Source organism: Schistosoma haematobium, chromosome ZW (genome assembly GCF_000699445.3).
Source record: "Schistosoma haematobium chromosome ZW, whole genome shotgun sequence".
Taxonomy (NCBI): domain Eukaryota; kingdom Metazoa; phylum Platyhelminthes; class Trematoda; order Strigeidida; family Schistosomatidae; genus Schistosoma; species Schistosoma haematobium.
Window position 1 is genome coordinate 44,147,135 of NC_067195.1, and position 25,130 is coordinate 44,172,264.

Genomic DNA, 25,130 nt, shown 5'->3' on the forward strand with positions numbered 1-25,130 from the left:
CAATAAGAAGGTCTTGCGCCAAGTGAAATAAGAATATATTCACCAAACTCCGCAGAGCCACAGTGAGGTTTAAATCTAAAAACAGCTTGCACGCAGCAAGCCTCTATTAAAAAGCCAACTTGAATTTCCTGACACGATATCTTGGAACTGCCAACGGTACAACCCCAGCTAACCTCAAGATAAACGGTTTCGAATGATCGCTAGTTCTCTACACATTATTCTATGGTAGATTGTGGTGCATCAGATAATAGGAAATAATTTCAAACAAAATACATCTTCTCATGTTCTTTCGAACAAGTCGATGAAATCCTGTGTAAAATGTGGGCGAGTCCAAAGCCGAAAATGGACTGAATCTCCATAGTATACGGGTCTACCCACCGTTTGATGAACTAGGATCTGCCTCCAGGGTGTCTCCGCTCTCTAAATCGACAAATTCAAGAGAAATATGGATGCATGAAAAACCTGAAAGTGAAGAAAACATAAAGTCCGTCTTCCTTTCGAGACAGTAACATGATTAAACCCGATAATTTCACTTACCTACCAGATAGGTTGAGATTTCAATGTTTCAGCGACTCTTCTCATCTTAGTTGCAAAATTGATGACTGATCATAGTGAACGGTCAATCATCTTTCATTGAGTCAAGGAGAGCGATAGCCATGACCTTAGAATTGGATTTGAGAATGAAACCGGTTTGATAAGAGTTCGTCATGATCGGACTAATTAGAAGAAAAGAAGATATAAAAACTAAAGCTAAAATCAGTTGTTGGCTAGAAAATTCTTAAGAGTGTAAATTTCACATGATAAGACTTCGACAACTAGTGATTTCAAAGTCACTTTGGGTGAAACAAGAAGCCACTTAAATGGACTTCCTGTTCGTTTCAGAAATGCCCAGAACTTGCCCAACAAGCTAATCCAGCGATTTTTCCAGACAAACCCTATCAAGCCGGATGTGGTCGTTGTCATCGAAATTTGGGTGATCCAGCCTGTGGACAATAGAGGACATGTCCTTCAAAATCTCATATGGGTAAGAGCTAAAAGAACGCAGAAGTGTAAAGAAGGAGGAGTATTCTTTGTCTTTAGGAGTAATATTATTTTTATCACCATCGATAACATATCCCATAAAGGTGGAGAGTTCGGACTAGTTTTCGCCTGAAATGCAAAGGATAAGAGCTGCTAACTAGTTTGGTTTGCCTCAGTTCAAACTGTAAGGCGAATGTTTCGTGCCTTAAGGTAACCCTCGTGCTATAAATATAACGCCTATGAAAAATAAAGAAGTGAATAAACACTTGAACTGTACTATTTTGACATATGCTTGGTTGTTTGAGGTCGACTCTCAACCAAACAACCTAATCTATTACAAATGTACTGTCGCAAGGCGAATTAAAGGCTTGTTATTTAATCGGCCGATATTTGATTTTAGGAGAACCTAATTCACCAACGATTGGCAGAAAAATCGAAGAAATTAGTTGTCAGGAGTTTTCTTCCAACGAAACCACCTGACGCGGTCATTACCTGTGCAACATAAGAAAAGGGAAACTAAGTACGAGATGAACCCCGAATCATCTTTACTAGATCTCATATTGATGACGCCACGGAAACTGTTCACTCAGTGTCCTCAACTGACTGGACAACAACACAAAAACCCAGCATTGAAACAGATTGTAAGTATTTAGAAATTTGTACATTAAAATGTCGTACCATTACGCGTTTTTTGTAATACATGGGAGAACCTGAGAAACTTCCCACTATAGCTCAGTAAGGTTTCTACCCTCCTCTGTAATAGGGAAAGGATGTTAGAGGGACTTAGGTTACTGGTGTGATAAAATATCAATATCAAGAAGCTCGAAATATTTGCGCTTCGACCCTACACAGGTCTAGAAAATAACATGAAGAAAAGCCCATTGGGGAGTCTGTGGAATACAATGAAGGCTTATATTCGTACATAAAGTAAAAGACCAAGAAAAAAAGCAACATATCATTATTATAGGAGATGGTAGTACCTCATCATTAATGTAAGATGATTACGATAATGCTCATGTATTATCAAATAACCTCTCCAATGTATATATAGTACTAGTTCTATTTTCTTAGATTCATACAAACGCCTCCTTACAACATAATGATCATTAAAAAACCCTTTGGTCTGTGTAAATGAGCTTGAATAATGTAAATCTAGAGGACCTGATGAAAGGTGTCCTAGATTACTGAGGGGACTGGTAAATGTTATTTCAAAACCCCATAGCATATGCTTTGATCTATGTGTAATTCAAGTGAGGTTGTTAAAGAGTTAGAAGAATTCCGCAGCCGAGAAATTGTGCTAAGTGGGATCAGTATTATTCCTCCTGTGCGAAATGACCTACATAATTTCTTTTCATAATCGGTTTCGTCGTATGCTGAGGATATCGAGATATGGAGAGCCATAAGATATGTAGGCTATAGTTTAGATCCTCAAATTAACCTATAGGATTCATCTGAATTGTATATAATTTAGCAGTTTCTGATAGATACTTTCAAGTGCATCACGATGCATACTGTTTATTGATTAACGATTCTGTCATCAAATCATTAACGGATGGAACCATTATCCTTTAAACATAATCAAGGCTCCACCCGTTGACGCATTCAGAGGAGAGTTGAATGAACTGAGAAATCACCATCACTAAGACAAACATGGGCCACCTAATCTCCCGTCCCTTCTAAAATGAAACTGAAATCGAAGTGGATCTACGATTAAGTCAAGTTAGTTTTCCGAGTATTTATTAATTAGTTATGTAACTTTATTATGAATGACTGTAGGCCCCATCCTGGTGGTTTAAATAATTGTATTTCTTCCACCGTTAGTGAACAGCGATCACGCTGTTCTGTCATTCACGTTTAGAACTAGGGACATGTTATACGATCAGGTCACACCCCGCCCAAATGTATGGAAAGCTAACATATCAGTCATTCAGGAATGCGCTGCTAAGACAAATTGGTTTGTAGGTACTAGCTTGTCAGTTGAAGGAGCATGGTCTGTATTTGAAGGTAAGTTGAGTTTATTTACGTCCTCGTTCATACCCTACCTGGTACCGCGAAGACCGACTAAAAGTCCACCATGAATAACTAAGACAGTCAGGAAACTTCTTATAAAAAAGAAGAAGCACTGGAATATGTTCATCTCTACTGGCTTAAAACAATACAGATCCAGTTACTGTAAGATTAGGAATGCCTGTAAAGCGTTAATAAGTAGGACTAGACGATCATATGAAAAACAATTGGTTAGGGATTCTAGATATAGTCCGAAACGGTTATTCTTGTATTTAAAAAGGCAAACTCAGGGAAGCGATGGAATTCCATCACTTTTGATACAAAAAGATCCGTTAATCTTGGCAGAAAGCTGAAGCTTTATCATTAAAGTGTTTTCTATCGGTAATGAGGAACGACCAACGATTAATTGTGATCTCAGCGGCTCGCTGTTGGACCCTTCAGTCATTGAGAAAGGTACTGTTTTAAGGCTACTTCAGCATCTCAAACGTGATAAGCCCAGTGGTCCTGATGGTGTTCATCCTAGGATTATGGAAGCCATATCAGATGTAATTGCTGAACCATTAGCGATACTGCTTGACATGTCTCTGAGGCGGTCCAGACTGCCAAGAGACTGGAAAGACGCTATAATAAGTCCGGTGCATAAGGCCGGGAGTAGGGATTTAGTTATTAACTATAGGCTCGTTAGCTTAACTGGTGCAGTTGTAAAACTGATGGAAAAATCATTCGGATATTTGTTATAAACTGTGTTGAAGGGCATAATCTTTTCTCCAGGGCACAACATGGTTTTCGAAAAGACCTATCATGCTTGACAAATCTCATTGCAAGAGAAGATTGTGCTGCTGCAAACAATTGGAATATTCCTGTGGATGTGATCTTCATAGATCTAAGTAAGGCCTTCGATAAAGTCTCCCACTCTGGTCTTAAATTCAAACTGGAACGTTTTGGAATTCATTATACAGTCGTAGATTGGATAAGTAACTTTCTCCGTGACAGGAGACAAAGGGTAAGGTTAAATGGGGCTCTCTCCTCGTGGGTAACTGTAAAAAGTGGAGTTCCTCAGGGTACAATACTCGGTTCTCTTCTCTTTTTACTTTATGTAAATGAAATACCAACTATAGCAAAACCATTCGTTTTACTCTTCGCTGATGACATAAAAATTTGGAGACCCATACACAGTATGTCGGATAGGATAGTATCACAGAATGATCTTAGCTCATTGGTGGCATGGTTGGACAGGTGGTCACTAGAAGTAAATCCTAATAAGAGTGTAGTGATGCAAATAAATAACTATGATGAATCGTATCACTATACAATATGTGGATTCGTGCTACCCAAAGTAAGAAACTATAAAGATTTAGGAGTCATAATAAGCAGTGGTCTCAAAACCACTAATCACAGTAAGGCTGCTGCTGAGAAAAGCTATGGGCTATTGTGGTCTAATCGCAGGTCTTTCCAGTATTTAGACGATGAAATGTTTAGATTATTATTCTCGATTTACGTGCGACCACATTTAGAATATGGGATTCAAGCAGAGTCCTTGCCTTAAGTATGAAGGAGTCCAACGACGAGGTACTAAGATGGTAAAAGGTCTATCTGGCCTATCTTATGAAGACAGGCTGAGACACCTTAACTTATTTCCGTTATCTTACCGTAGAATACGGGGTGATCTAATATTGGCTTATCGCATATTGAACGATGACATTGGTACTAACATGTATTATCTTTTAATTCCATCTAGGACTGATCATTTAAGAGGACATTCGAAGAAAGTTCGAAAACCGAGATCAAATCGTTTACATCTAGATTTTCGTTTCTCTCACCGAGCAGTGAATTACTGGAATTCTCTACCGGAACACGTAATATCAGCACCTTCCGTTAATATATTCAAAATGAGATTAGACCTCCACAGTAATGCAAATTGCAAGGATTAATATGGGTCGATAGGCTTCCCATATTTAATACTGAAGTTTGTTAAACCCATTCAATTACTTTAACAACATTCTGTCCTTGATAGAGCGCAGCAATTGATGTTGTTTGGTACATAGTCATGTTCCTTCTGGTTACAGTTTTTATTAACTTGGCTTTGTCAGCTACCTTTGCCAACGCCATTTTTCCAGACATTACATTACACGAGTGTGCTTCAACAAAGGGATGCTTGAGACCTGCTATGTGTACCGAGTCATCTTGTGCATTTCTTGTCACCTGGAAGTTGGTGTCCGTGAAGTCTGAAAATTACGTGGAATTTGAGCTTAGAGGGAATGTTCAAAAAGTTACAGGCTTTATAGCACTGGCTTTCTCAAAAGATCAAAGAGTGGTGAGTTATCATGTTGAGACAATGTGGATTAGTGCTTTCTATCTATTTATTGTTTATTCATATAATTTCAGCATTATGATGTGCAAATATGATCTCGCTCAAAGTGCTAAAGCCGATTTTATCATCCGTGATCATGTATGGTGTAGACTCTTACATATGTCATGGTCTTAGAAATGTGTTCTCACTATCCTCATTTGTCAAGTTTAGTGGTCATAGTGTCTTTCAAGTCAGTAAACCACTTGATTCGTTTTAACTTATATGTTCGCTTTGCACACGATATTTATTCAACAAGCTTTCAGGTGTCAAACATCTTATATGATATCATTCACTTGACTATTAAAAGCATTCTAGGGGTTTTCGACACATTGTTTCCTTTGGATATTTTTATCATGTGTGTACCTTTTCTAGCTACTAACAGTCAATGTATTTTATACCAGATACTACGGGAAGATTTATTACCCAATTTAATGATGCTATCCCAGTTTTCAAAGCCTCAACTTTTCAAGGTCCTTTTTCTTACTAGCGAACACTAATATTTAAGTGTAAATCCATACTCCTTACAGGTTTATTTCTACACGTATTGATAACTTAGGCGCTATGTAATATTAGTTACTGATGATAGATGTGTTCACTACTATAAAATACAAATACATAAGACATCTACTTTCCGGAAATTTACGTCGGTATTTTTTAAACGTATAAAAGCTTGTCAGCCCTCATATTTAGTATGATTGACATCATAAATATCAGTCCCCAGCTCAAAAAGTTGCTGTAATACCTCTTGTTTCCCGTTTCAATGCAACTGATTCATGTTGTTTCTGGATTTTATATTTCAGTTTAGGAAGGACATGAGTCTGGGTGGTCTGTGTTAGTCTTGGCGATAGGGGTCTCTCAATTCATTCAACTTTTTCCGGAATTACGACAAATGTTTGTCTTTCTTGTTACTACTCGTACAAGCTTCTTCAAAATGAGCTTAACTAACAAATACAGAACATGTATGTTAATTAACATATTTGAGACAAGGTTATAAGGACAATCAATATGTGAATTTAAAGATATTTTGTGACTGAAAATAAAGGTAAAACCACTGTCTGACAAATTTTATGAAATAAGTAAACTACTAATGAACTTCAGAAAAATGAAATATGAGCAATAGATAAAGACACTAATAATATCGATGAAAACGACAATGTTATATATCAAGCTGCGAAAAGTATTGTTGCTAAAACAGGTTAGTCGGTGAAGTTCAGCAAAATAGCAACCAAGTAAATAATTTTCTCTGTAAAATTTTAGCAAAAATGTTTCATTAATTACAACTTTTGGTACGTCTGGCAATGGAAAACGAACAAACTTGTGAGATTTTAAAAGCACTCTTATGTTGTCATTTGTGAGTTTTATCGTTTTCTTACCTAGCTGCACTAGACGTTACACCAGAAACCAAAGTATTCCCGACCTGTTTTTTAACGTCTTATGGGAGTTGTAAGCATAGATAACTATAGATATAATCAGGTTTACTAACAATAATCGTTTAAATGTTCTCGAGATTCTCAGTTGTGTTAGATGCTAGAAAAGTGAGGGGCTTACTTTTGCTTGTTGTTCATTCTATTTTCCTTTTTGTTTACGTATTTTCCAACCACCAGTTTCTGTTTTTATTCTCTCGTCTGTTATTGTTCGTTGTGGTTTCAAGTTAAATCGAAACCTTATTTGCTTAATTCAAGCTAATAATGTTTCGATCAAGCCTTATCTTTACCTAATCTTTCGGATAAGAGATTCAAGGTATGCTATTCTAAACCTGGATTTCAGACTAATAAGTTGATTTTAAAATATACGATATGTTGAGACAAAAACGTTATCCGAGGTTGATGGGAAGAAGTCAATTATATTTGTGTATTGTAGCAAAAGCTCTTTACTTAACGTAGCAATAAATAACTAAAGCGACGTTTCGGTAGTAATTTATCAGAAACTACTTTTTATTCGTATCCTGAAACTTATTACTTTGTTTTCTCCTGTGATCATTGGTAAGTCAATGGGTCGGATAAATTATGAATTCGTTTTTTAAGATCGTTCATCGTTTTTGTGCTACGTGTAATCCACCTTTACTGTCACTACTTATACTGCTCTGGAATTTGTCTTGGTAATTTTATTCTTCTGAATTAATGTGGTATGACATCTTGAAGTGACACTTATTTATTTATTTATTTGAACACATAAATATTGGTACAAGAGGACACCAAATATATATGCGTCACACGAACAATGAGAATGGGGAGAGAAAAAAAGAAGGTAAGGAGCGCAAAAGAAAAAAAGAACAATAACGACAGATTAGTGTAAGGTAGTATAATAATAATAGTAATGGGGGGAACGGAAGGGTAGAACCAGAAAAAAATCTTTCAGTTAAGGAAGATACAACCACTTTTTATGAAGAAAGTAAAAGGTTACAGCAGGATCGCCACTGGCTTCTATTCTGGGCCATATCTGATAACGTCTCTAGCCTCTGTGTCGCACCATCTCTCGGACCCCAGCCAGGGAGTCGTGAAGGACCAACAGAAGCCAGTCCCGTACAGCTTTCTTTCATACCCCGACACCATGTCATACACTACCACCTCTCCGCTTTTTCCAACAAGTCCCAGCGTCGGCAAATAATGCGCGACGTGGAATTCTCTGGGATGACATTCGTAGAACATGTCCAAGCCACCGAAGTCGATGTTTCAAGATGGCGAGACCGACTGGATTATCGTCTCTGCGCCCGAACACACGATGCCGAAGCTCTGCATTACTAACATAGTGTTGACACTGGATGTCAGCAATCCTTCGGAGACAACGATGATCAAACACAGAGAGTCGTCTAACATCCTCAACTCCGAGAGGCCAGGTTTCACAAGTATAGAGCAAAACTGCTCTCACCGACGCGTTGTAGATCCGACCTTTTACGGCCAGACTGACATCACGAACGCGCCAAAGATGGTCCAGATTGGCATAAACCGCTCTGGCTTTCACTATACGTGCATTGACCTCATCACTCACGCCACCACCAGCACTTATGCGGCTACTTAGATACACAAACTTCTCAGCTACTTCTATCTTCTCACCATCCAGGGTGAGTACAGGACTAGAATCCTGCCAGTCTTGTAGAAGTACTTTGCACTTCGAAGGTGCAAAGCACATACCATACTTACGGACACTGATTGCCAACTGATTAATTGAGGATTGCATGGCTTGGGTGTTATCACACAGTAAGACAATATCATCCGCATACTCAAAGTCGAGAAGTCTTTCTTCAGGCAACATATCCACACCACTATTACCTACATCCATCAGAGCTGTTTCCAGAATGTCATCGATGGCAAAGTTGGAGAGGAATGGTGAGATTGGGCACCCTGTCTAACCCGACTGCTTGAATGGAACAATGGAGAGAGGTGGTTGTATGTCATAACTCTACCCGAGGTGTTTGTATATAGGGCTTTTAATATGTTGATAAACTTCTCAGTCACACCCTTCTTCAATAGACAATCCCAGAGAACAGTCCTGTCCAACGAATCGAAGGCAGCCCTGATGTCAAGAAACACTACGATTGTTGGCCTTTGATAAGTATGGCGGTGTTTCTAACATTTGGTGGAGGGTGAAGATATGATCAATACATCCTCGACCAGAACGAAACCCAGCCTGCTCCCTGCGAGTCAATCTTTCTCGAGTTTTGAACAACCTACGAAGTATGACGGAAGCCAATAGCTTGGACGCAATCGGAAGTAGACTTATCCCCCGATAGTTGTTACAGGAACGACTTGAACCCTTTTCAAAGATAGGGACAACTATCGACTCATTCCATGACGTTGGTACACTCTCTAGTTCCCAAACCTTTGTAAACAACGTCGTCAATTCCTTAGTCAAAAAGTCACCACCATCTTTAAAAAGAGCCGGAGGTAAGTCATCTGGGCCAGGTGATTTGTAACACTTCAAGAGTTGGAGTTCCTTGCGGACTTCCGCCTCATTCGGTTGATCAGCCGTCATCGGCCATGGGGAGCAGGACAGTCTGACCGATGTTGCCGGAGCAGCAGGCCAGTTGAACTGTCCTTCGAAGAGTTCTGCCCATCGTCCAAGACGTCGATGGATGTTAGTGATTGGCGTTCCGTCATCCTCGCAGATTGTTTCGCTCACACCAGACTTCTTGCTGCCAGTGACTCGGATGAGTTGGAAGAGCTTCCGGTAGTTACCAGATGCAGCTGCTGCTTCCAGCTCATTAGCACGCTCCGACCACCGGGCTTCTCAGTCCTTACGCAAGCTTCTACCGATTTCATTACGTAACAGCCTTCGTTTCTGGTAAAACTCATGGTCACCTGGAGTAGACCGACGGGCTTCGATTAGTTTTAAGGAGCCTGAAGAAACCCAGTGATTGTAAGCGGGACGTTTCGCGAACCCACAACTGACTTTATCCGCCATTTTCATGGCGTCATGCAATTGCAACCAATGCTCATCTATACTTTTCGGTGGAGTGGTAGCTAGCCTAGAAGCTAGCTCGGTTCGATACTTACTTCCAACAGAAGTTGCAACCAACGTGCTGACATCAACCCTTCGGTGGCGATCACTTCGTTGTCCACTGAAAAGTAAGGTAAGATTGGCGCAGACCAAGGCATGATCAGAGTCCAGATAGGTACTCCAAAAGGAGCGGCAGTCTTGTACACAACCACGCCAGCGGTAGCTGGTCGCGATGTGATAAATCTGAATCCAAGCTTGAGATGCAGAGGGAGGACGCCAGGTGGTACATCGGCGATGACTGTGCCGAAAGTTAGTGCTAGCCAGAAACAGGTTGTGGTCTGTGCACAGTTGCAGTAGACGGTCCCCGTTATTTGTCCTGCGACCAACAAGCCCTCATCGGCCACCTAAACGACTCTCTTCTGTGCCTAGACGCCCGACCTGAGCATTCAAGTTTCCGGCTAGTACTACAATATCTGTCGAACGCACTTTCTGGAGAAGAACAGATAACTGGTGGTAAAACTCATCCTTGATTGCATCCGGGCTGCGATCTGTCGGGGCATAGGCGGAGATGACGAAAAGACATCGTTTCTCACACCGATTTCTTCTCAATTTGATGAAACTTTCTAACCTAACAGCACATAACCGACTATTAATGGGGATCCAATCGACTGGTGCTGCCTCAGCTCTAGCGCTTAGTGCGAAACCAACGCCAGCAAGACCAGACGAAGATGCCACAGGGTCACCGGATAGATACACGTAAAACAAGCTTTTTGAAGCGACAGATGGAGAGCGAATTTGTAGTACTTCACCAGAGTCTTGAATACGGGTCTCGGATAGACAACAGACGCCGATATTATGACTTTCCAAAGACATAACCAGCCCTATCTGTTGTCCGGCCTGCATAAGTGTGCGAATGTTGAAGGTAGCTATTTCGAATGGTGCACGTGGTTTCAGAGAAACTGCTTCAGTATTCGTAGTTGGTGGTAGCATACAATTTTCAACCAGGCAGTGACTCGAGAACGTTTATATAGAACCGAGTTTCCACCATAAGCGAGCTGCTGCATAAGTCGAAAAATAAGGATACATAAAGTGGTAATAAAAGAGAGTGAATAAATGACGTAGTAAATAATAATAATGTGAATTGTTTGGCTGTTAATCGAAGTGTGAACAGAATTTTCAGTAAACATCGTCATTTCATTCTGTTTGTGTGTGGGCTGTGACACTGTCCGGGTGCCCAGACCGAAGCAGTTGGTTTTTTTTTTAGAGGGCTACACCCCGAGCCTTTGACCTAAAAGTCTGACCCACAAGGCAGTGGAGCATCATGAGGAGATGCAGTCTCATGGTAGCCCGTGACCAACGATTGGTTCATTCGACATTTGTTCCCTCAGGATACTGGAGCCCATGTGCACCATTGGTTTGGAATCCGGTTAAAGCGCCGGACATTCGCTTTTCGTCCTCTCATTTTCGTAAACAACACCCCCGCCACGAGAAGGCAGCAAGTAGGACTTCCCTGGCAGAGGGTGTATACGCGTGGCCGTGTGGGAGCATTTCGAGAGGGAGGGCGGGCCCACCCCACTCTTGGCCATACTAGGGCATTTGGTGACTTTGCATATTACCGACTGATTCCTTTCTCTATTTATATTATTAAGTAATCATGCCCACTGCTTAGGTTATTATGAGTATCAGTTAGTGTAAACTAATCAAATTCAAAGAAGACTAAAAGAATAAAATCTTCAAATCTAAGTACTTCTCAAAGTAGGAATATTATATCATTATCATGGTATGTTATAATTGAGTTAAATATAATTTCGACCAATAAGTGTGCCAAGTATATCTTTGTATTTTGATTTTCAACATTCTGTTTCCTTCAGCATAACCAATAGGGGCTGTGGATCACTGATTTTATTGGTACATATCTATTTAATTAGTATTATATTCAGACCATTTTAATTACTCTTGTTTTAACAACCGATTAGTGTCTCTAGATTGCTTAAAATAAATGTGATACGAAAATGAGCGCACAACTATTCACTTGACTTCTGAGTTCATTTTTGATAGCGACCACTTAAGTTTTGCTGTATTTACCTTAATTATATCTATATACAGTAAATGATTTCTTTGTAGACTAATTATTGTTTGCTATTAATTATCTTTTTTTAAACTTGAAGATCACACCTTGCTACACAAATGTACATGTTGAGCAAAATAATCAATTGTAGATTAATATGAACTAATCCATTAATTCAGCTTTAGTTTTTTATTTAAAAGCCCAGAAGTATTTGAAGTTAACCATTATTTGCTACATAATTACATGGAAAATTTATTCATAAAGACATCTTAAATGTAACTTTGGTGTTGATAGTTGGAAGGTTCATTTGACAAATCATCTACAGTCCACAGAATACATTTAGATAACTGATTTTAAGACACTGATTGATATTTTCAGCTTAAGTCACCGTAGTACGATGATCTTCCAGTACTATCGGTAATTACCTGCCCCACTTTCGCCATGGTTGACTTCAAAAGTCATCACTCCTTACTGGTACTTTGACAACTTATCTGAGTACTAGTCAGTATCAAATACACAATTATTGTTTATTTTTAAACATCAGCTCAACTGGTAGATAGATTTTGTCACAAGCTAACATTACCTGGAGAAACTATCTCATTAAATTGTATTCGATGAGTTCATAGTTATCTTTTAATTACAGTCTTCTCAAACCACTAAACTACCAATAGTCTGTAATTATATGCATATGTATAAAGAGAGAGAGAGACTCAATAGGCTTTATTTTTTCATTAATGACAACAGAAATCGATTTCATTTCTAATCAAACACTTCTTTGTTCTAATTTTCTTTTACCTATATTCAAACCATTTGATATATTTGATCCACGCATGTACTCGGTGTTTAGGTTTAATAGTATTCACTGATATATTATTCGACAGTATTTTCGTGAATATTCTTTTCATTTTAATAAATGAATTTTAATTAGTTTAACATATTTACAAAGCATTTATTGATTAAGTAATGAATAATTCCATTTAAATTAATCTCAGTGGGTAGCGCTCATTATTTCGTTTGTTTGCTTGTTTTTGAATAGATTAGTAAATTTAGATCAAGCTGATGGATGCATTTTTATAATTTATTTAAAATGTAATCAGTAATGGCATTGGAATGCTTTGATACTATGTACTCATTAAGCTATTTTCACTTGACTGCTTGTCATTTTTCTCTCTAACTGAAAGTTGTACGCATAATGGTACAACGGTTATCTTAAATAGAAAATTATTACAGTAATCACGCCTTTGCAAATCAAGTGGCTGTAAAGTTTGTTCTGATATTCGTGTTTTAAAGACGTAATTTCGTTGTTTGTCTCTTCTAATACATTGTTTGTGTAAGTCTATATTCTGTTTCCACAACTAAGGTATAAAAATGGCATGATGATTTAAATCATTTAAGTAGTATAACTAATCCTTGTACGAGACGACTGACTCGAAGATACGTAAATTGCATTTAAACATAGTACACACACTATTAAGTCACTTATACTAAATGTCACACTACAACTTGGTCGGTAAAATCCAGTAAACACTAGATATTAAACAAGTTTAACATTATAGGTATCATTACCATAATTTGACTTGATAATTTCGAACAACATCAGAAGGGGTTTTGTGGGGATTTTAGTAATTTCAGTAGTTGAATTCATGAGTCAATTGAAGCTAGACCACCATCGAAAACCTGGAAGCACTGGGCGGCCGTTTCGCCCTAGTATGGTACTCCTCAGCAGTGCGCATCCACGATCCCGCCCCCGCGAGATTCGAACACAGGACCTATCAGACTCGCGCGCGAGCATTGGGTATATTGTTATAAATAAATTAATATATTTATGATATCCCAGTGAGTAAAAAATTGACTTTTCTGACATTTCGTGACTCAGAGTAAGCCACTTCTTCAGAGAATAGATAACCAAAGTATAACGTTAGTCACTATTTGGTGTATATATCCTGTCCCAAGAATATATGAGTCGCTTAACGGCAGTGTCTCTGACTATGTGACGCTGGTCCGAATCCTATATGGAACGTCAGTTCCTCCAATATTCCGGAAACACCTTGCTCATGAGTGATTATTAATACTAAATTTAGATGCATAATTTCCTGTTGACTACCTGAAACTATTTAACACCGTTACGTACTTACTTACGCCTGTTACCACTCGTCAAGAAGCATAAGCCGTCCACCAGCATTTTCCATCTAACTCTGTCCTAGGCAATCCTTTCCAGTTGCTATTCATCTTTTAGATGTCTGTTTCCAATTCTCAACACAGTGTGTTCTCTGGTCTTCCTCTTTTTTGTTTCCCTTCAGCATTCCAAGTTGACGCTTGCTTCATGGTGCAGTTTAATGATTTCCTCATTGTGTTTCCTAATCACTTCCAGCGCTTTTTCCTAATTTTCTCAGCTGGAATCTGTTTTGTTCCCTCCCACAGTAGGCTGTTGCTGATGGTATCCGGCGAACGGACATTCAGTAACTTGCATGGGCAACCGTTTGTAAATACTTGTACCTTTTGTGATGATGGTTGTAGTGGTTTTCGAAGTTTCGGCTCCGTACAGTAGAACTGTATTGACGTTCGTATTGAAGACTGTGACTGATGTTGGCTGACAGCTGTTTTGAGTTCTCTATGTTCTTCAACTATGGGAATGTCACCCTTTGCCAATCCTTGCCTTCACATCTGCATCCTACCCTCCTTGTTCGTCGATGGTACTCAGTCAGTCAGCTACAACGTAGGACCAGGCACATATGTGCATCGGTCCAGGTTGCCATACCACATCAGCACAACAAGATGAACACCGTATTCACAGCAGTGGTTAGGTCAAAGGTGGTAATATATAAGAGAAAGATTGCATATAGAGATATAGTACAAGAAGAAAGAATTGGTTCGTAGAAAGAAAGATATGAAGTGATTTTAATCTCTTAGTTTAAGGGAAGACAGAGAGTGTATACACCGACGCCATTGTGATCGATTCTGAGCCATGTCACTAAGAGTCTCCAACCATTGGTTACGAAAGTCACGCGGACCCCAACCAAGTAGTCTGCATCTACCAACATGGCTCAGACTAGAAGTTAGTGACTTCAAGCACTGATGCCACGTTTTGGTTTGGCCGCCCCTAACTTTCTTCCAACTATCTCCAATACCGGATAGCATTGCACGTCGTGGTAGTCGGTGTTCAGGCATACGTAACACGTGGCCCAACCATCTCAGTCGATGAAGATTCATAACCTCATCAACTGATTTACCATCATCATTCCCTAATACCCTGCGTCTAACCTCACTATTACTTACCCGGTGATCCCAGCAGATGCCAGCAATATTTCTAAGGCATCTGTGGTCAAATACTAATAGCTTACGAGTGTCTTCTACTCTTAATGGCCATGTTTCGCTGCCGTAAAGTAAAACAGAACGGACTGCCGCGCAGTATACCCGTCCTTTTATTGATAGACGGATATCTCGCCTTCGCCAAAGGTGGCTCAAGTTGGCAAAAGCCAAACGAGCTTTTCGAATCCGTGCTGAGATTTCGTCAGACACCAACCCATTAGGGCTGATCAGACTTCCAAGATAAGTGAAGTTGCCAACGCGTTCGACTAATTCACTCCCTATTCTTAGTTCAAGTGTTGACGCAGACCAGTCCTGAAGCAACAACTTGCATTTAGAGGGAGAGAAGCGCATTCCAAACATTCTGGCATTGTTGCTTAGTGCTACCAAAAGACTCTGCATTTTGTCAGCGTCTTCATCAAACAGGACTATGTCATCTGCGTATTCTAAGTCGATAAGTGCACCTCCTGGATGGAGATCAATACCCGAGAATTCAGTCGACGAGAAAGTTATTTCCATCAGTAGATCTATGATGAAGTTAAACAAAAATGGGGAAAGTGGACAGCCTTGACGGACACCACTTGAGGTTGCAAAAGTAGATGACAGTTCGCCATAAGCTCTGACTCGACTAGTAGTGTTCGAGTAAAGAGCCTTCACAAGGTTTATGTACTTCTGTGGTACGCCTTTCAATGACAGACACTGCCACAGAATCTCGCGGTCTACCGAGTCAATGGCACTGTTAAGGTACGTGAAAAATTCCACATCTTCCAGAGCTCCACCGTAACGTAGTGTATATTATGTCGTCACTTAGATTAGTGGCCTGACTTATACCTTATCGATAGAATCCGATTGACAATAAGAACTACATAAATACTAAGTCGATTACCACTTACCGATCAATCAGTCCGCCTTACCTCGTACTTGATTACGAAGTCACATCAATTATCATTAAAAATAACCATTGTAAAGAACACCGCCTAATAAAAATGCTTACCATTGAAATAAACAGTCAACAACTATTACAATTATTTTTTTCCAGCAAATTTTTTTTCTTACTAACTAACCACAATCTGTTTTATTTTAATTGATTAGTAGCATGATTAATCATTCATGTTTACTTTCGAAATCAACTTGTAATTAGAATATAATAAAAAAACTTGTTGAATAGCTTATACAAAATCATTAAAAACATCAATGTTACTCAGCAGGTGAGATAATGTACTGGCATTTGCTTATTTGTAGTTCAATTCATTTTGAACCTTTCTTATCGTTGCTGCTGCTATTTTTCTCAGTTGCTTGTTGAGATGAAGTGAAACATTCTAAATTTCCACAATGTCTGTCAATCGATTGAATTTATTGACAGATTACATATCTCTTGGTAACAAAAACTACCGAAAGTCGATAATGGTGAAAAGCAGCTACCGGACCTTTTTGGTTGAGAGGTTTTATGGCGGGTTTCGGACTAGTATGGGATGACTCTTCAGTAGTACGAACTAGTCCCACCGAGAATTGAACAGAGAACTTTCGGGTATTGCGGCAAACTCTTAGCTGTCCGACCACTAGGTTACTATCCGCTGGTTCGCATCTCGAACTTCAATCGATTCATAGCAGGTGGCACCGACCATTCAATATCATCATCAATGGTCGTTTCACTCGTGATGTTTGAACTGTACCGTTTAAAACCTCCCACTAGAGTTTCGAGAAACTCATATCAAAACCAGTTAGTCAGTAATGAGCTCAAAATTATATTTTAGTTTGGTGGGTTTTTTTTTGAAAAATTGGTTGTATTCGTAGATGATTTTCGTCGTGAATTGATATTACCTTTTTTGGAAGGTTTTCGAAATATGCAATGAATAGGATTATTACTGCGTCCTTTGAAGCCTACAGGACATGGATCCTATATTTCGTTTGTTTGTTTCGAAGTATACTTTTTCGTTTCTCTGTTTATTTCCACATACCATTATGTAGTTCTTTTCGTGTTTGCTACAAATTAGGACTTGCTACTTAGTATAGGTTAAGACACAAACTAAAAACCATGTGAAATTTAAATTACGTTTGTTCTTTCCTATAGAGACAAGTAAATGATGTCAATTGAAAAATTGGGCTAAATATTAGATATTTAGTGGCCCTTAGTCTGACTCCAATTTGATCGTTTCGGATTGTTATCGAATGATTGCTGTTAAAATATACACTCCGCCAATCCTCGCATATTATTATCGAATTAACTCGCGTTGGTGAATAACGGAATTAAATTTGAGAATGAAGTTTGAATGCGTATATTTCATGCAATCGTTGGTCTGAACAGGCAAACGATCGGAGAAATGAAGTGGAGAAAAGAGAGCCGAGCGAAATAACGCGCGGTGGGGAAGGCATGTAAACCAACTCGATTTAATCAAGCCTCAATCCATATTTATAGTCAGACCGAAAATAGGTTACAGACATGCGATGAATAGGGTAAGCAATATACGCACGCATAACCATATAAAAACAGTCAAGATTAATAAGCGAATGGTTAACAAGGTCAAAATGTGACTCAAGAAGGGCGAATAAATTGGCCTGTCTGTAAGCGAAAATGAGCCACGTGGGCTTGACACAGCACCCGACACCACAGATATTTACGTTTGTCGGATTTTCAGATGAAATGAATTTGAGACAAGTAAAGGTAAGAATTCTGACACACACTTTAAAAGCATGTTGATAATATATAAGCAACCGATTCTTCTATGCACGTGCTTTTATTATTATGAAAATAATTTAGCTAAACCACTGGGTACAGCTTAATGTAGTTGACTCAGCCACATCTTTCAGCATATACTACTCACACTATCCGACCATCCAAACCGAAGTGGGCGTGCAGTAAGGATGGAAATGTGAACCTAAAAGTTGAAATCCAAACACTTTAATCGTTAGACTACCTCTCTTAACAATCAAAATTGAATTACAGTATTTGTGTTGTCGTAAGGCTTCGCATTTTCGAAACATTTACATTTGTTTGTACAATTTTCGTATTCGAAAAATGTGGCAGTCGTAAAAAATGGAGGTAATAATATTATTTCATGTTATTTTTCCATGTTTTATGCGTTAATACAGTTATTATCTTCTAGATAGAAGAAAAGCATATCAGTATTCAAGTTCATTCATTCCATTACTGACTAATAATAGTTTTTCCCACAAAATGCTCACAATTAACTCACTTTATTAAAATAGCATAATTTTACAGTCATTCGTTTAACATATGCATTTAAGTAAATTTATTTAGATATAAACACGTCAGTAATTGTGTCCTCACACATAAAATGGGAGATACATCTGTTACATCCCATCAAATGTCATACATAAATTATGTTAACTAAGTGTATTACACTTCTATATGTCTAGTCATCTGATTTTCAATAGTTATATCATTTATTCGGACTCTATCAAACCTTTTGAGACGAGCATATCAGTGAAAAGATAATAAGTCTTCATCTATTAAGTATTACTCACACATCGTAGACCAACTTATAAACTTGCTTTTAGACTGCGTCTTTGTATATTTTTCACTCACAAATACAATCGTTTAAATTAAGTAAATAGTATCCGTTGTTATTATTATTAGTTACTGTTACTGCTACTATTACTATGCACTAAATTGTTCAGGTCACAGATGTGAGACTTAAAAACCTACTTCATACCTACTACCTACTCATTTTTGTCTTGTCTTCACCTCTCGCAGTTAGTTCCTTATCTCTGTTTTTATTAGTAAATCTCCCTCTCTGTTTGTTTAGGTTATTGTTATCAACACTCTTGTTGTTTCAAATTAACAAAAACCTCTTTAACAGCGGATTACTACCATTATCATTTGTATTAGATATCTTTAAACAAATTATGGCGAAATAATACAGGCTTAGCTAAGCAATATCTCTTTGCAATCGCCTTTAACCATCTGGATGTACACTAACGGTGTTGTAGTTCTCAAGAAAACGGAGTGTAATATTATACAATACTAGTTGTGATAAGTTTGTCAACAAGAATTATATTAAATTAATTTTAGCGGTTTTTACAAAGCTTATTTAAATCAAAGTTAGCTTTCAACACATTATCATTAGAAATCAGCAAGTAATATTATATAGCTGTTTCATTTTTTATGGAGTTGCTCAGTGTGGTTCCCATTCACGACAACACATGGGATAGAACCCAAGACCATCCGACCTTATGACAAACAGTGTACTATTTAACTACTACTGATTAGTTGTCTCATATCGAAGATCTTCGATGAAGTTGTTAATTAACAGTTAAAATTTAAAAAAAGAATTGAAAATTTCGTAGTATACTACCAGAGTATATACTTAATAGTGATTGGTAAAAGAAAATGAAAGATTTGGTCAAGTAGTTAACTTGTTAAACTGTTTTCAAAAGAATATGAAGAAGTAAAACATTTTAAACGAGTGTATTGGAGAAAATGAATATGTTAAGCAATATTTCGAAAGTTTCTTTTTATTAGGCCTGCGGGATCAGGGTAGAAAATGAGGCTGTGTAGACTTCTTCTGATCACATAAGTTAACTATATTCAAGTGAATCCCTTATAATTTACACTGTACTCCGAAGGCGAAGTCTTGAGGAGTACAATATATTGGATTAGTTTCACAAATAGCTTCAAATGCCACTTTGAGATCAGCTTGATGTCGACTATCAACAAGATGTCAGTGGACGAACTTTTTATGATCCATTCTTTACCTCTTGTTCAACTATAAAGAATAATGTGATAACGTGATAAACACTAACCTAGTTTTGTGTAGGATCTGACTAATTCCTTAGAATATTCTTAAGTCTTCAGACTTATAACTTCCACTCAGTGGATCAGTCATATGCAACGTAGAACCTAACGTACATATGCATCGGCCCAAGTTGCTACACCACATTAACACTGCGAAACAAGGTTGTCAAGAAAAATCCCTGAGTAGTAGAAGAACTATTACTTTTGTAGTTTTTAGTTAGCTTCTAATTTCTAACGTTCATTTTTGTAACGAGAATAAGCGCTTATAAACTGTTGGTATTCACCATACTGAATAATACGTATTATTGTCACGTGACTAATCAGTTCACATACACTATTGAGTACAAGGGCGATTTTTTAGAAGTCAACCAGCCACTGGAAACTACGTATATGTATTTTTCTAACTCAACAGTAAACAACGGTGGTATAAAAGTAATTGTGTTCAGTTATCTACTGTTGTATTCCACTTCCAAGCCAGTCATAAGAAACGTGATCTAACTGTGAGCAGAATAGAGTTTTGGCGTCTCAATTTACAAGAGTTGTATGTGAAAGCAATAAGAAGACTGAAATCCTCCCAGATAAAAAGAATTGTATTCTAAAACTCAATACGACTGTTTCAGTTTTTCATGAAACTTTCAATGTAAATACTTTAAAATTGATCAAATTGCTGTTATACACTCAAGGGAAAATCTCGGGCGCGCTTGCTGACGCCTACATAAGTAACGAAACAAGAAATGAATTATGCTAAAAAGTATTTGCCAACATCACGTAAAAATTACCAACAGAAATCAATATTTGTTTTTTCTAAAATATGATTGGTTATTTTACTATCTGTTTTTTTATAAGTGTGCACTTTCACTGTATGTTGATTGGTCGACATACAAATTGCAGAAAAATTTACTGCATACCAGTGTTGTGAAGCATATTTCACCGAGTTATGCTTGTCACGTAGGCGGGAAATTTAACTTAAATCCAGCTATTGATCCAAAAAAGAATAATTTACAAGATGCAAAAACTTCGTCGTTTTTATTTCCTAATTAGAAATTACAAATAAAATGGAAAAGTTTCTCTTCTAAATTGTTTTCTCAAACAGTATGATTAGTAATTATTCCATTAACCTTTTTTTCACCGATTAATTTCAGTTTCATTTGAATTAGATAAACAATGTTTACTGCGTCTTACTGTGTATATGCATGCTATATGCCAAAAAATTTGGCATCGAAGCTCTTTGGGATGAATAATTCTCATCTCCATTGACTAAGGTTTCACTCAATCTAGGTTAATAGTTAAAACCATATCAATAAGGAAAACACTTATGTGATCTAATAATTCGCATAGTTTATTAAGTCGTTTACTATACGTTGTTACAGTATACATTTTCGAGATAGTTGAAGGCAAATTGTTTGCTCAACCATTGAACTACCAATTTCATCAACTAACTATTGTGCTTATCTCCTTAGTCACTTCAGTGTTTGTTCGCTTGTGTATAAGTGTGTTGAAAAAAGATTGGGTGAACAAATACATAGTTCTATTACATGAAGTCATCAGCTGTTTGCTTAAACAATGTTGACAAGTGTGGACTTAGTAGTTTGAGCCTACGCTGTAATCATAATCTATGATCCAAAAGATTGAGTAATATGACCTACAATGAATTTCAATAAAGCTGTTCTAAGGTTATTCCTCTAAATTTTGGTCTTATTGCCATAGCATACATCTCAGGCTGTTAGTGGAAGCTTTTCGTGTTTTATATCATTATAACACTGACTATTCTGTCACGTGACTATAGTAAGGATGTTATTCAGAAATTAGGAATCATAATTTTTGAAAAAAGGACAATATGTATTTACTGGGATGCACATGATAGCTTATTAAATTACATGTCAAATTCTGATACCAGAAATTGGGTAAAATGAATAAAATCTCTAAAATCCCCGCAAGGAGGACGTCATTAGTATAATATTGAAATCATTGCTATTGGCACTCATTTCTCGTCCTATCTCGAAACTGTTATTTTTCAGTCACAGATCACTGTCGCTCACACACTTGGGATATTTATACGTGTTAGATAATTTAGTTTTCATTACACTGAATAATTATGTTTTTTCCTTCTAATAAGTCAAAAGTAAGGTTGGTTTCTTAATAAAGATACTGTTTTTGGACGTAGGTGTAGTTACCATGTATATAATCATTTCAGTACATTTCAGCATCCAGAACCTAGGTAATAAATCACGTGATTATTATTACATGATCTAAATTTTGGACTAACAGTAAATAAGATTGAAATAATTTTGACTAAATATTTGAAGGCTATTTCAAAATAATTGTTTGTAAAGTAACCAGAATTGGTAATACAAGTCAAAATACTATAACAACAATGCCATTCATTGGGATAATTACGATAAAGCACACTAGATGATATGTATGAAGTTATAAAGTATTTTTCACTATCAAACCGATAGGTCCCAAGGTACTAACTGTAACCGTTTTCCCTTGACGACCAAAAAATATTAATAACTGACTAAGTATTTTCTTTTTCAATGTTTGTTTGAATATGATATCCCAGTAAATTATTGTGTTAGTGGATTCACTGGATAAATGACACACATGTTACCTGTAAACAGTATTTTAATAGCCTATTAACCAGTGTGCAAGCAAACAACATGGGAGCTTTCTCAAGTTATTTAGAAAATATTTACCACTTTATACAATGATCTGAATCTAGAACCATTAAAATGATCTTTTTGATGCGGAACATACTTTGATTTTACAATTGATAAAAAACAACTAAAACGTTTGAAAATAATTTGATGCTAAATTACTGTGCTCATCTAAGTTTTCTTACATTTCAACCATGTATTTTCAATTTATCTGTATTCTCAAGGTTTAGTAACTAGCAAAAAGTTGGTAGTTCATTTTGAGGTCCGCATAAGTTTTTCGTTTAAACATAATTACTTGAGTCGATTAATTAGCTTCATGTTCATAAACTGATGAGTTCGAATATAACAATTACAAGATTGTTTCGCAGTAAGATTGGCTAGTAAACCAATTTTGATTAATCTATAAGCCTTGATGTATATTTTGCTTACAATCTTCCACAATATGAAATATTAATTCGAGATTACTTATTGGTTCAGCACCGAATATAGTTATCTTTTATATTGATAGTATAGTCGGATAGTGGCTAGCAGTAAAACTCAGGACTCATGGATCGTCTTATTTGAGATTCTTCAGCTAGATGTACTTGCATCTCACTGTTGATATTCACACTGCAACTTTAACCCACTACTTTTGACTTCAAATGCCCAGCATGTTATTTACTGAGTTCAAATATCTACTTGCGTGTACAATGGATAAATTTCTTTTTATATCTTGTTGTTTGTGTCACGGTTTGTACTCCTTTCAGTTAGTGTTTATGGCTATTTAGAAAAATATTTCATAGTAAGTTATTACAAAAAGATTATCATTTATCCTTAAATCTTGTTAAATCAAATCATATTTTTCTCTTGGATAATCTTTTTTCATTTTTACTTCACAATATAGGGTGACGATGGTGTCGTTGGCTGTTATTATCAATCATCAACAAATACTGTGAATATTCGAGCTGGATATAATGATATAGCTGGTAAAACTACGAATTTTTATAATGGACCAGATGAAGTAAGTAAAGTGCAAATCGTCATAAAATTCACAAACACACACAATTTATTAAATATCTAAACATGCCTTGACACTAAGAAAAAAAATATAGGAAAAGTTAATCTTTCTTAATCATTTATTTCTTGTCGACAGTGTAAAACTATATTGTTCAATGTAATTACTAATAATTACTTAAAAGTTGTTAATAACGGAAAAATATCTGCTAACATTAAACGCAATTAACGAAATTGTAATGAATTACCTGTAATTGAGATTGAAAAATCTATAACTTATCCTTGTTCAAAAGTTAACTCCATAACAAAACAGATGGAAATGTACACGTAAACACAAATTACAATAAGTAGAAGTAAGAAAGAAGGCAGTATGTAACAATATTTCAATAGAATTTTTATTTAAATTCCGCTGTAACTCAAGTTTAATCCTGATATTCCTTTGAAATGAGTGAATTTTCGATTATATTATTGGCTTATGAGAACATTAATAGATGACTTACATAAATGAATGCAAAGTATTAAACCGAAAATTGTTTATTATATCTTCTAGTTGGAGGTTTAAATCTTCCCTGACCCACTTCGTCGTCACCGGTTAATACGATTAGCTTTCACATATGAAATGTTTCAAACATTGATACATAAAACCTCTTAATAAATAACTTCTCAATTTATACAATTTTTTTCTGAAAATGACCAAATAATTCCTGATGTCAAATTTCGTTGTTGCTTATAATCAGGAAAAAAAAACTCTTGATATATACCTTTAAATTTTTCTTATTGTTTTCTGGAAACATTTGGCTAAGATTCATAATTTTATTTATACTTCTGCGGTAATATATTTATATACTTACCAACTAATAGAGAGAATAAAAAAGTTGTTTTACTTATTTTATTACATAACTACTTTTTATTCTTTGTTCTATAAACATTTTGCTTATTTGTTTATTATAAAAAAATAATTTCACTATCGGTACTATACTTAGTTGCCTCTTGATTATGTAACAGTTGGAACTACATCGTTCCTCTCTCCCACTAAGGCAAAGATTTGTTTTGATATAATCTAAACCGATCTACATGGTAAGCTGTGTACCTATACGCACACGTATACGCCTATACACTTATTCAATTGCGTAGGTTATTTATATAGAAGTACTACCAGATAACACATTTTGTCAGTCCACAATTATATATATATATATATATATATATATATATATATATATATATAATTATTTTCGGAATTTAATTTATTTATAGTGTTTCTTGTCTTTGGCAGTCAGTTAGTCAGTCATCAGCAACGTAGAACCTGGTACATATGTGTATCAGTTCAAGTTGCCACACTGTATTAGCACAGCGACATGACTTTGTTACAAAGTATTGTACTATATTGATGTCGATAAATGTTTATGTACGTATGTATATAACCACACATACATAATAAACTAACCAATTTTGTTTTGAAGAATACCTTGACCTACATCTCTATTAATTCAAAGTAAAAAGAAATTTGGAAATGTTTCTACTTTTTCTGTTTTT

At 36.7% G+C, this 25,130-nt stretch overlaps 1 protein-coding gene across 1 annotated transcript in view; it reads left to right on the top strand.

The window, feature by feature from the left end:
• Positions 1-5,074: 5,074 nt before the first annotated feature.
• The window catches only part of FRRS1_3 (DOMON domain-containing protein frrs1L), a gene marked incomplete at its 5' end in the record, with an annotated part of 32,848 nt that continues 12,792 nt past the window's right edge, over positions 5,075-25,130 (top strand). The window contains 2 exons of the mRNA XM_012938983.3: positions 5,075-5,341; positions 23,485-23,601. Coding sequence (XP_012794437.1) covers positions 5,075-5,341; positions 23,485-23,601 — 384 coding nt within the window. The remainder of the gene's footprint in view (positions 5,342-23,484; positions 23,602-25,130) is intronic.